Here is a 12,292-nt window from a genome sequence, read left to right on the forward strand (position 1 = left end):
CAGGTGAAATACATAAACAAGGGAAGGTTGCCCGAAGGAAGGTTGGTTGGGGGAGGGGCTACGCAAATACATAAGTATTTGAATAAATAATATAAACAAAATATTAAATTAGAAGAAATTTACTTGCGCGCACGCCGACGCAAACACGAACACAAGGTGTTGGTTGTTGTTCTTAGGATGGTGTGGATGTTGGTAGGGGAGGGTGAGGGGAAAAGCACACATAAAATTGAAGCAGAGCAAACAACAATTTGCCAGGCCGCCCGCCTTCTCGCTCGCACCCATCGGCACCTGGTCGCCGCGTCTCGCTCGCACTTACGACGGCCACTTGTTTTGCCCTCTGTCGACGTCAACGCAGCCACTGTGCACTGAAAGAAACAGAAGACATGGTACAACATAATTATGAACCGCTTGTAAGATTGATATTTTTATATAAACGCCCACTTTTCTGTTAATGAGACAATATTTTACTCGACAAATTTAAGAGCTTAAAATGTTTTTTAATGTTTTTTCTTTTGTGTAAAATCTAACTCAGTGATTCGTCACTGTTATTTCAAAATAAAAAATAATAATGATGCACGACCGATAAAACAACAAATTAAAAAAAATGTAGCCGCAAACACTTTAAAACATCCAATTCCCATTTAGCTTTATCATTATTTTTATTTTTTTTTTATGTAGGTGTTAAATAACAAATACTCATATTTTTCATCTCTGGATCGAGCTGTAAATGCGCATTATCCAAGCTCTACTGTAGTTCTACGTAGCTTACTTTTTGTGGCAAGTGTGGCGATCAGAAGCTTTATTCTGCTTCTTCCTCGTTTCCTTTTGTTTGTTTGAACTGCAACCGAGGGAATGGGGGGCGTGCCAGTGGGCGGTGGGTGGCCCGGGATTGTGCAATAAAGCTATAATAATAAAATAACAAACAAACCGTTAAGGCGAACGCCGTCGCACACTCATCGCACCAACACAAACGCACCAAAGGTATAGGTGTGTTGGTGCATGAGGGGGTGGAAGATATAGGGAGAGGAGAAAGGCAGGCGAAGGAACAATAATCATATTTGCACTTGCTCTCTCGCACGATCATCACCCACGCAGAAAGAGCGGGCAAGAGCAGCAGAGAGTGCCGGTACAGTAGTCATTGGTCGCACGTATTTAGCTGGCCATAAAAGAGGATAGTCATCATAGTGTACTGTTTAGTTTCATAGAATTTTGTTTAGTTTATTTAATATATTCATATGCAGATTATTTATTTAAATCAGCACATATCCGTCTGCACGAAAAAGCCCCACTGTACTTGAGATAAAAGTTCTCCGTTGCTGCCTCTCCGTTCTCAGTTGGTCAGTGGTCGTCCGCCGGAGCTTTTCCCGTTAGACCGCTCGCATAATATAATCCGCGATAAACAAGGGAACACGGCACGGCGAGAGAGCGAAACGGCAACGTGTTTCGTTTTGGTTTCAGTTTCGGTTTTGTTTGCCGCATGTTTACCCATTGTATTATTACCTGTTCCATTTCTTTTTCTTTTTTTATGTGTGTACATTTTCACAGCAATCGCATATTTTTTGCAGTGGCTGTGAGCTGAAAAACAAAACAAAAAAAAAAAAAACAAGTGCAACCAAATACAGTGTCACCTGTTGTGAGTAAAATTAAGGAAACGCGGAGAGAGCGCGAGAGAGAGTGCGACAGCCGACTGATCAAACTGTAAATCTTGCAATGCTCTTCAAACTGAAATTCGCAAGGCGGGAAAAAACAAACAAATATAAATAAACAAGAATAACAAACAAAAATAGGTAGCAAAAGCAAGAACAACAAAAGCCGAAGCCAATTAATTAAATACATATCTACGTAAGTTAAACACTCAAGCCAACACGAACTATGATCAGGACACTGAGAGAAAAAGTGCTGCAACTGTTAGCTATTGTTTCACAGAATAAACTGCAGAAGCATACATAATAACAACATGGGTAACGTTAAGTTATGTTTGATTTTAGATTATATTGTGAATTAAAAAGTTCTTAGTCATGGCATTCATATTTCGGGGTATCTTAAGTTCATTTGCAAGTTTACTGAGTCATCGTTTGCTTTTGAAATAATTATTGTTATTATTATTACCCAGAGAGTCCATTATTAAGTCGCAGGCATTATAGGGGATTTGAAAGGGCGCCCAAGCACATGCCTCACTTTGTAATAGATAGTGCATATGTACAATATTCCCAGTTCCGGAAATATGTATTGTTATCTCTCATATGGAAATTGCTTGGTAACAATTTATGGTCTTGTATGCAGTAAATAATCTTGAATTATCGTAAATTATCAAAAATCGCCGAGGATTACCAATGCGCAGATAAAACGTTGGAGTTTTCGCCCTCCATTTGTGCGTAAAAAAAATAATCGCTTTGTTTTGTGCCTATATATAGAAGCCCGGGTGAAGAGTGCAGGTGTTTGTTTGTTTGTTTGTTTGTTTGTTTGTTTGGTATTCATAGTTTTGTATTCGTCGATGAGTAGGCGAAATATCAGTGCGCTGAATTACATTCCTAATTACAGATTATTTTGTTAATAAAAGTGCCTATCCAACATCGAGTCTGCGTGCTCCATTTGGCATATCCATTTGGATGATACGTACATACAATGAACACCATTGCCATTCGCACTTTCATACCCATTGCCACAATTATGGTTCGCATTGTATTATGCATTTATCGAGTTAAGTAAGGCCTTTGTGCCTCCATCGACTCAGTTCACCTCGCTTGAGTTGAGCCAGCGATTCCGTAATTCGGATGACATTGGGCCCTCCAATGAATGCCAATATTCGAAGTGAGCACACGTCGTATGCGTAATTTTTGTAAAGCAGTTTCGCACTTTGTGTCATATTTACTCGACGACACTCTTTGTGTCCAATGTCCCATCATTAGTAGCTACTTGATGATCAGTGTTTATTAATTAAATACTAGACTATTTCAGTGTTAGGCTAATAATTATTGAAACAAATTAATCCCACCAAGTACTTAATGTTCAAAGTAGAGAGCGCGCATTATTGTGTGCAAAAGTACTGGGTATTTTATTGACCAAATACAAACAGTCATAACATTCTGGCAGGCTATTGGCTATTCACTACCAAACTGTCAATCGTGTTTGAACACCATTTCGAAATTAGAATGAATTGTGTATTTTGCGGTCCGCCGCAACGAAACTATAATGTGTGAGGACAGTCGTCACATTCGGATGTTGCAATCAAGTGAGTTGGAAAGAATGGGATTTGGACATGTACGCTATGAGTTTAATTCGCTTAAGTTTTTAAAGAAAAAAAAGAAGAAAAAAAATCTAGTTTAAGACAGGTAGAAAATTTTATTCGAAATTTGTTTTTTGTTTAGAAAAAACCGTGGGCACATTAAAGATGAAATATATCTAATATACGCATAAAATTTGTGGTATTGTGTTATGCTCAGCTACCTGCTTCTAAGTTAACAAACGCTTCTCAGTCATCGTTGCAAGACCCTGGATGCGCCGCCAGAGTCCTTTTCGCATCCTTCAGGCCAAATCAATACATCTTAGCATTTAGCAGAAAGAGGGCGGCCATGCTTATTCGAAGAAAATTGTCCTTCATTGGGGGTGAGGAGTACGCTGGCGCCAGGCAGTCGAGTATTCCGTCCACCACGTGGTACATGCAACAATGGAAAGTCTGCCCCTTGAAGGCAGCCAAGTAGAAGATCAGGCGGCGAGTCAAGCTCATTTTCTTCTTCAGACTCGAAACCTCCTCCTGCAGTTCGACTTCCAGTGCGGTTTGGCTCAACGTCTCCCGGTACTTACTGTTCAAAAACGTTTTTTAACAAAATTCTAGTGATTCTAGTGTCTAGGGACAACTTACATCTCCAGAAGAATCAGTTCCTGTTCGTAGTATCTTAGTGTCTCATAGGCAGCGTCCAGTTTCCGCTGTTTCTCGCCAAGCGCCACCGACATTTGATCGTTCTGCTTGATAAACTTATCCTTAATCGTTAGCAGTGCATCCTCCAGCTCGGCATTTTCATACTCCAATTGGAGGGCCCGTCGCTGTTGTTTGGCCAACTCGGCGGCTCCCTCGCGATAATTGGCCAGCTCGTGAAACATCCCGCTGCGATAGGAATGCAGCATTTCGTCTACATATTCACACTCCAGGGACTTGCTGGCTAACTTGTTGTTCAGCTCAAGTTCCCGCTCCTTTACCTGCTTCAGTTCGATGTCCAGTGCGCTGCAGCTGTCAATGGTCACGCGGAGGCGATCGACGGCCTGCACCAGCTGGTTGCTCAGCAGCTGTCCACGTCGCTGCAGCGTGCAGATCAGTTGGTTGCGCGATAGCAGCTCTGTTCGGGTGCGAACGGCCTGCGGAGGAGCGCCAACTTACATGTGTTGTGTGTTACCTAGGTACATATGTGGATACTACTTACATGGGCTTGGTACTTGCGAACCAGCGTCTGTAGATCGTAGACTTCAGCCTTTCGGCGACGCCAAAGTTTTGCCAGCAATACATTAAAGAACCTGATGGCCAGGAAACGGATTCCCGCATCTATTTCTAGTTCATCTGCCTGTTCTGATTCTAATTCTTCGATCTCCTTTTCATTATCCACTGTATTTTGAATCACATTACTATTACTAGGGCCACATGATCCCTTGGCAACTGGCAGCGGACTATCATCAAAGTGGTGGATTATCGGATTGGATCTGTGATTGTGTCTACTGTCGTTGGGCAGTCCTTTTCCCGGCAAAGGCGGCGATATGAGTCTATTAAACACGAGCTCCAACTCTTCTGCGGAGCACATGCAAGGGAAATACCACAAATAATTATATGATTCATGCCAAATTATGGCAAGAAGTCGTTTCCCCAACTGAAAATTATCACTTATTCCACCTTTAAAGTGGCCAAAATCAGTCGATATATTGACTGTTATACCTCGTTGTGCTCGTATTTTAATTCCCAATCGATTGGCATTCAAATTTGGAAACTTTAATTTTTGCCAATTTTTGCAAATTTTTCAATTTTTCAAATTTATCAAAAATGTGAAAATTCACCGAAAAATTAATTATTGAAATACAACTTAAAAGTGATAAGGGTAGTTAGCATTGGTTATTAGCGTCACAAAACAGTTTGTTGTTCAGCTTTATGACAATTTTTAGCCAAGTTGTGCTGAAAGAAGTGTTAGTAAATATCGAATTTCTTAGTAAATTTAATTTTCTAATTTTCCGTCAAAAAATAAACCGATTTTTGGCCAGAACATTAAGATCGTTATTTAAATTTGATTTTTTAATGTCCTGTAAAGCTTAAATTCACATTGATTGCCAAGCTCACCCATGCCGTCTTCCAACTGGCGATCCGCGTCCTTCCAGTCAGTCATTAGGTCATTGCCCCCGTCGACGGGATACAAATCCTTCAGGTCCTGCTGATAGTCAGATGGTTGCTTAGTGTTTGACCGCTTCGTTACGGGCATGGTGGGTGGCCTATGCTAAATTGAGTTTTAAAATAATACTGTCTTCTATGTATTCTATAACTTTAAGGGTCAAAATGTGCCGAAAAAGTTATGTGTTAAAGAAAATTTGTTCTGAAACTGTTTGATTCAATGTGGAAGTGTGAATGTCATTATCATCGACGACTGGCAGTCCAGTCACAGCAGTCTACCGTTGGGATTAGTTTGAAATATTTTCGAGGCTTCTCGAAGGTGAGTTTCGAAGTTGTCTTCAGAGCTTCGTTGAATTCTCCGTGCGGATGCAACTGCTTGGAGGATCCATATGCGAAGCAAATCTAGCTTAGCTCTTGCCTTCGAGGAATGCTGCTGGGTTCAGTTCATTTAATAGCTTGCCTTCCACTCATTTCCTCATGCATATACGAATACCAACCAGTATGTAGTCGAAATATCAAACGAGAAAAGAGAAATTACATTATTGACTCACTGACGTCGTTGCCGTTCTCGTTTCTCTTGCTGTTTTGGGGTTTTGGTTTTCCTTTTTTTTTCTTTTTTTTTTATGGCCAGCGCGCACCGCACGCCATTTTGACAGTTTGAACGCTTTGCAAATAAACCGTTAGGAGGCATGGCGTTGACAGCATGGCATCGCGACGCCTGACGCTGCACTGCGAGAAAAATCTAAGTGAACAATAAGTTATTTTCTCGTCCTTAGCTGAATCAAACCAAGAGAGTTATTTGAATAGAGTTACGTGAACTCATCCCACGCCTATATAATTAAGTTGCATTATTTGAAGTCCTTTAGATTTTTCTGCGTGTGCTGATAAATGTTTGCTGCCCGTTACTTTGTAATATCAGCGATGATGTGGGGTAAACGGAGGAAAAAATGGTGAGGGGGGGGGGGGGGGAATGCTTAGGGATTGGAGTTGCCTGTAGTGAGTAACATGTTTTTTTCCGACTGGCCAATTACCTGGCACACAAAACGGCGGCGGATACATGACAGAGAAGATTAGATACGACCCGGGGACTCTCAGATACAGATACATTTGACGAACTGAGTGCCCTGCAGTTTGCAGCCTGCAACTGTTGGTATTTTCAAGAGTCAATGTGGATATATAACTGGGTTTCGTTTCTATGATCCAAATATATTCTATTTATTCTATGTAAGTAGGCTAGAAATCCACACAAGCCCAGTAATCTGTTTATCTTGCCCTGCCAAGGAGGTTAAAATCGTGTTAAGCTCGTATCTATATCTGGGCATCGATAAATGCCCAAGTGCATAGCGTAATTACTACTTCTCGCCGTATTTATACGAGAGGTACAAGTACTACTTGAAGCGAAAGTATCTCAAGGTATTCCGGCAGCCAGAAGTATCTCATGGCTTTCGCTTTCGATTTGATCAAAGATTGCTGCCGCAACACGGAGGCTAGCGAATAAATTCAACAAACCCAGGCCCCAAGCGTGTGGTGGGTGGTGGTGGGGGAATGTGGAATTTTCTGGGAAATCAACGAAAATCGAATCAGGACCAAAAACACACGGACACAGACAGACACACACACACACAGCCCACGGACGGGCGAAAAGTGAACAATTTTATTAAAGCAGCGTGTTGCGTAAAAAGTCAAAAGGTTTTCCCCGAACCGCTGCTTTCGCTTGATTGACCAACTGACGGAATGGGCAAACTGAATGACTGAATGGCCGATTGACAAATGGACGGTAAGCTAGCTCAGTGATTATTTGCCTGAATAGTATGTATTTTAGGACATTATTTTTGATTGTTCAAGCATTTGAGAACGAAGTTTGTGATACCTAAACATTTAGATGCTTAAATTCAAAACACGGTGTATTCCAGTGCGATTAGCTTCTTCCGTAGCCCAAAAAGTTGGCATAGTTTTAATTAAAATATCATTAGGCCAGCAGAACGAATGTTTTCCGAGCCTTGGCAACGCACTAAGCCATAAACCAAGGGAGCGAAAGAGGAAGTAGTAGGTTGACTGCAAACATCATCAAACTAATTATGAACAAGCAGAGCAGCAGCAGCAGCAGCAAGTCGAGTATCTTTTGCATATGAAAGCAGCTGGGAAATTGGAACGCTGTGAAAAACCCACCGCCCCCCTTCCAGCAGCTCAGACCTCCCACCCGCTGCCCTGGCCACCATTGATTAAAAGTTTGCTGAAAAGTCAACACAGGAGCTCTGGTTTTTTGACCAGACCAAAATGCAATTTGCAGTGAAAAGAGTCACAAAAGTTGCGCTGAATTATTCAGCGCATCAAGATGAATTTTTCAGCTGCGGAATCATGTTTTGAATGTCCAGGAAAACTGCGGAAATCTACACGGCGAAAAAATGCGAGCACAGAAAGCAAAATTATGAGCGAAAAATTGCCGTTAAAATTTACTCGCTACTCTTTTTTTTTTTTTTTTTTTTTTTTTTGAAATATTGTTTGCCAACGGAATTGACTGTGGTAAATGTTTGTTTTGCATTTTCTTGTTGTGTATTTAAGCGAAATCGTGCGTGGACGTGGCACTCTCTGTCTGCCGCCCCGTTTTTTTGTGTATGCCGTAAAGCTCGAGAGCTTATCCCAGGCCGTAATCCTCCGTCCCGGAATTTCCCCAATCCCCCCTCTATTACGGCCTGCCCTTTTTGCAATTTCGCTGCTCATTTGCCAGCTTTTTTATTTGCATAGCCGTCGTCGTCGTCGTCATCGCTGTTTGTTGCTGCCTTCGTTAACTTTACCTTCGCTCCGCCTTACCTGGGCTGCTGTATTTTATTTTATTTGCATTTGTTTGTAAATGATTAACAAAGAGGTTAATGTGCACAGCGAGCGAGATAAACAGCGTGCAGGGAACGCCAGCTGGGTTTCAGCCGCTTTTTCCTTCATTTTTCCGCACTTTTTCGATGTGTTTGTGTTGCAAGGCAAGGGCAAGGCACTGGGTGTTTTAAGGGGGGGAGGAGGGGTGGTGCGGCAAGGATGAGGTTCCGGCAGCTGGAGCAGAAGGCATACAGCGTACACCGAGGGCAAATACACGCCACTTGGTTTAATACACTGCAAATGGCAGCGGTCTAAAATGTAACAATAGTTCGAAATCTTTCTTAGGAAATAATTAGTAGTACTTTATGTTACCATTTATGTTTACAGTGCACTGAAAACATGTGCGGAGAAATGGAAATTTAGTTAATTAGACACCTCTACGCATTTGTGTATGTGTGCTTTTTCCGTTGGTATCTTGGTGTGTGTGAGTGTGTGTGGGGATGCAACATGGATGACCTTCAATCACACACACACCCACCCACAAGCAAAACCATTGCACTTGTGCTCGGCTCTTCTCTTCTTCTCTTCTTTTCTTTTTTTCTTTTCTTTATTTTGTTTGATTTGGAAAATTAAGGCCAAAACTGCAGTAGCTGAGGGATTTGAAATACGTGGGAGCTGCATATGTACGCGTACTTCCTGCAAACCATTTCGATTTTAATACATATTATTTATTTTCTTTTCTCTCTGCAGTTCTGTGCATCGCCGTGCTCCCATCAAACTAAACTAAATGTTGCGGTAAGTTCATTATCTCTAAAGGGGTTAAAGATGCATGGATGGATGGGTTTGTCCAATTTCAACGATCATGATTACTATTTGCTGAATTTATTTCACTCTAAAGAAAAACAGTAAACGGGCAATCGCAATCGCGGTTGTAAAGTTTAACCGATAGCCTGCCGCTCTTTTAGTTCTTTGGTCTCAGCTTTTCTTTGGCCAACAACTTTTGAGCATGGTGAAAAGTTTGTTTTGGTTTTTATTATTTTATTATTATTGGAGTTGGTTCGTTGGTTCCTTTGGTTTATGTATGTATATTTCATACGCCGTGTATGGCCCACACACGCATTGCTACACACACACACATACTGATACCGATACAGATAGAGATACACACGCATACGAAAGTTTTGTCATGGATTCGAGTCGGCACGCCTCAATGTTTGCAACACACTTGTGGCTCATGTTGTATTAATATAATCACTTTGGGAATTTTCCCTGACTTACCAAGCGAGCACTGGGCAAAAATCTGTGCTTAAAATGCGATTGTTTTCCTACTTTGCTATATATACAATTTTAAAACATTGCATGCAATGTAGCATAAATTGAAAAATTCGTGATCGATTGCGGTGAATGTGTTAAACAAACTTTTCCCACTGGCTTTTTGAAATAAACATAAGCAAACAGTAGGGGTAATGTTTACCTTTTCTGAAAGCAGATGCCAAATCCTTGATCTTCCAAATTATTTTGTGCTCTAAGCATTTCTCTCAGTGAAAAGCAGAAGCAACAACACGAGCATGTTAAATGGATATTAAACTATGACTACTGCGGTTTCCTGTACTTTTTTTTTGTTTTTGGTTTTAAGGGTGTTCTGGTCCTTTACTTTATCCCCCAGTTTGGCCAAAACTTGCCCATTATGTTCCAGTTGATGTTTTGTTGGCTACCGTGTCCGCATCCCTGATTATGACAGTTAAATGTCGTGCGGCTTGTTTGGCGAGTCTGTTTCTGTTTCAGTTTCAGTTTCATTTTCAGCTTCGGCTTACGGGGCGTATGAGTAATCTGCACTTGAAGCTCCCTTAACCTCAAAACTGCGGACAACGAGAGTTTCAAGGAAAGGAGAAGGGTTTAAACAGATTTTAATGTCGGGCCACGATTTCATTGATTTTACAGTAAGACTGGGCTACTTCTAAAATATATCTATATGTTTCTATTGAAGAAATTAAAATATAAAATAAAGCTAAGTAGCGAAACTCGAGTGTTTGTTTATATTGACTTGAAGTTAATGCCTCCAAATGTTATATTTCCTGCAATAATATTGCTCAAGTCAATGATTTACGGAAAGTATTCTTTACTAACGATAGTTGGCCATCTCTATTAAGATGAAATAACTTTGGCAGCGTACCATATTCGCCGAATGTTATTAGCACGAAAGTTTTCTAATCTCACTTTTGGCTTTTCCGGTCTACAGCAGAAGTGCCCCGCCCTGGAAAAATACCCCCACCCACAATTGGAAACCATAGTTTTTGGGGCCTTTGTTTTAGCCTCGTTTTCCTTTTGTTATAATTTGGGCATGTTAATTTGCCGGGCTTATGGCTTTTGAGTGGCGTGCCGTGCGTATCGTTGTCGACCCTCAAACGCTGTCCTTTTCCCCCTGCCCTTCACGCACCCAATTTTCCTCAGTGCTTTCCATGGCCAGAAATAACACACAGACATCAGCACAAACACACAGACAGACACACACACACATACGCACACACTCAGACAGATGGATGGGTGGCCATCAAAAAGTGTAGCATACAGTTTTGCGTCGCTTATGTAATGCAATGCTCTAGCATCTGACGTTGTCTGCCTTGACTTTCATGCGTACGCACCACACAGAAGTGTGCAAGAAGAGGAACGAAGATAGAGACGGAGAAAGCAGGAGAAAGTGGTAGCGGGACGAAGGGAGAGTGTGAGACAGTGTATGGAATGGACCTGGGCTACGTGCACATACATACATTACACGCTCGCCTAATGTTGGCCTCATTAGCCGCTCCACCCATCGAAATAAAAAAAAAAGAGCACCCCTTTTCCTTGACCTACGCCCCCTCTGCCGCCAGCTGTTCCTCGAACTTTTACCTTTTGCCCAAACTTTTCACCATGTTCATGCCTTTGGCAAGACTTTCCCACTGACTGAACTCTCGCCAGGAATTTGTGCACTCATATATTGCTTTTCTTTTGCACAAGCACAAACTACTTTTCCTTTCCAGTTCACATGCCATTTATTAAAGTTGCATTGCAAATTATAATATACATCGACTGCATTTCTAACTATTAAAGTTGCATTAGTGCAAGTTTAGTGTGTTTTCATAAATATATATGGCATTTGGCACCTCCATCGCCGCCCAAACCCCCCAAACCATCCCCTCGTAATGCTGATGACATCGGTGGCACAGACTGCACTCAAAACAGCGAAAGTCGGGGCAATCTTGCGCAGGCGGCGCATCTCATCAGGCCCAGGAATGTGGAATATAAAATCATGAGCAAGGGTCTGGCGGGGGTGTGAAGAGGGCGAGGGGAGAATAATGGCGTCACTCACACTAACACATACATATACACACGCACACACACACACACACTGTTACCACCATTTTGTTGACTAATGATTTACAAAATATCCTGCTGAGCTGCCGTCACATGCATGGCACACAAGTCAGTCCGTGAGGAGAAGGACACCACTTGGCTTCTCCTTACACTCAAAAAAAAAAAAAAAAGTAGGAAATGATTTCAGCTTTTTCATCTGTTCTTATGCGCAAATAATGTGGTGATTTTCTTTTTCATGCACAAACATTTATTAAATTGCCAAATGTTTAATTATATTATATTTCTTGCTAAATTTTCTAGTATTGTGTTATATTTTTTTTTTTTGTACAGTGTGGGACACATTGTAGCCCTTTTCTTATTTCTTTGGCTTTTTATCCGTCGATTTGATGGCAATTACCAACAAGCATCGACGGCATCAGAATTCAACTTCTAATCGGAATGGATCAATGTCAAGGGCCCCATTTAGGAGGTGGGACATATTCACTTCTGTCTCGGTCTTCAATTAGAGCGCCAAGTGCAATCAAAATCGTATGGCGGCAGCCCGGGGTTTTTGGGGGTTTCTGTTGGCTCCAGTTTGTTTGTTTTTTTTTGATGTCCTGGCGCGTCCTAGGAACGTCGGGATGCGAAGATGACGATGCCAACGACGTGTCTATGGCCGGCACATGAATGTGTAACCATGTCTAACACATTATTTACACAATACGCCCAAGTTAATTGGTGGCGGGGCCCAAGAGGGGCTCCATGGCCATCTTCATCTCCACT

General features: G+C 41.6%; 2 protein-coding genes across 3 annotated transcripts in view; one reads left to right on the plus strand and one right to left on the minus strand.

Moving 5' to 3' along the window:
* LOC6612511 (1-phosphatidylinositol 4,5-bisphosphate phosphodiesterase) overlaps positions 1–12,292 on the plus strand; it is a 41,746-nt gene that overhangs the window by 1,112 nt on the left and 28,342 nt on the right. For both annotated transcript variants that reach the window (XM_032726234.1, XM_032726232.1), the window contains exon 2: positions 8,927–8,971. The gene's annotated coding sequence lies outside the window, so the exon portion shown is untranslated. The remainder of the gene's footprint in view (positions 1–8,926; positions 8,972–12,292) is intronic.
* Positions 3,288–5,636, minus strand: LOC6612512. The gene is made up of 4 exons (XM_002036984.2): positions 5,318–5,636; positions 4,419–4,777; positions 3,863–4,353; positions 3,288–3,803 (listed from the first exon to the last, which is right to left on the minus strand). The coding sequence occupies exons 1-4, from the start codon at positions 5,454–5,456 to the stop codon at positions 3,536–3,538; spliced, it is 1,257 nt and encodes a 418-aa protein (XP_002037020.1). The 5' UTR covers positions 5,457–5,636; the 3' UTR covers positions 3,288–3,535.

This window comes from Drosophila sechellia, chromosome X (genome assembly GCF_004382195.2).
Source record: "Drosophila sechellia strain sech25 chromosome X, ASM438219v1, whole genome shotgun sequence".
NCBI lineage: Eukaryota > Metazoa > Arthropoda > Insecta > Diptera > Drosophilidae > Drosophila > Drosophila sechellia.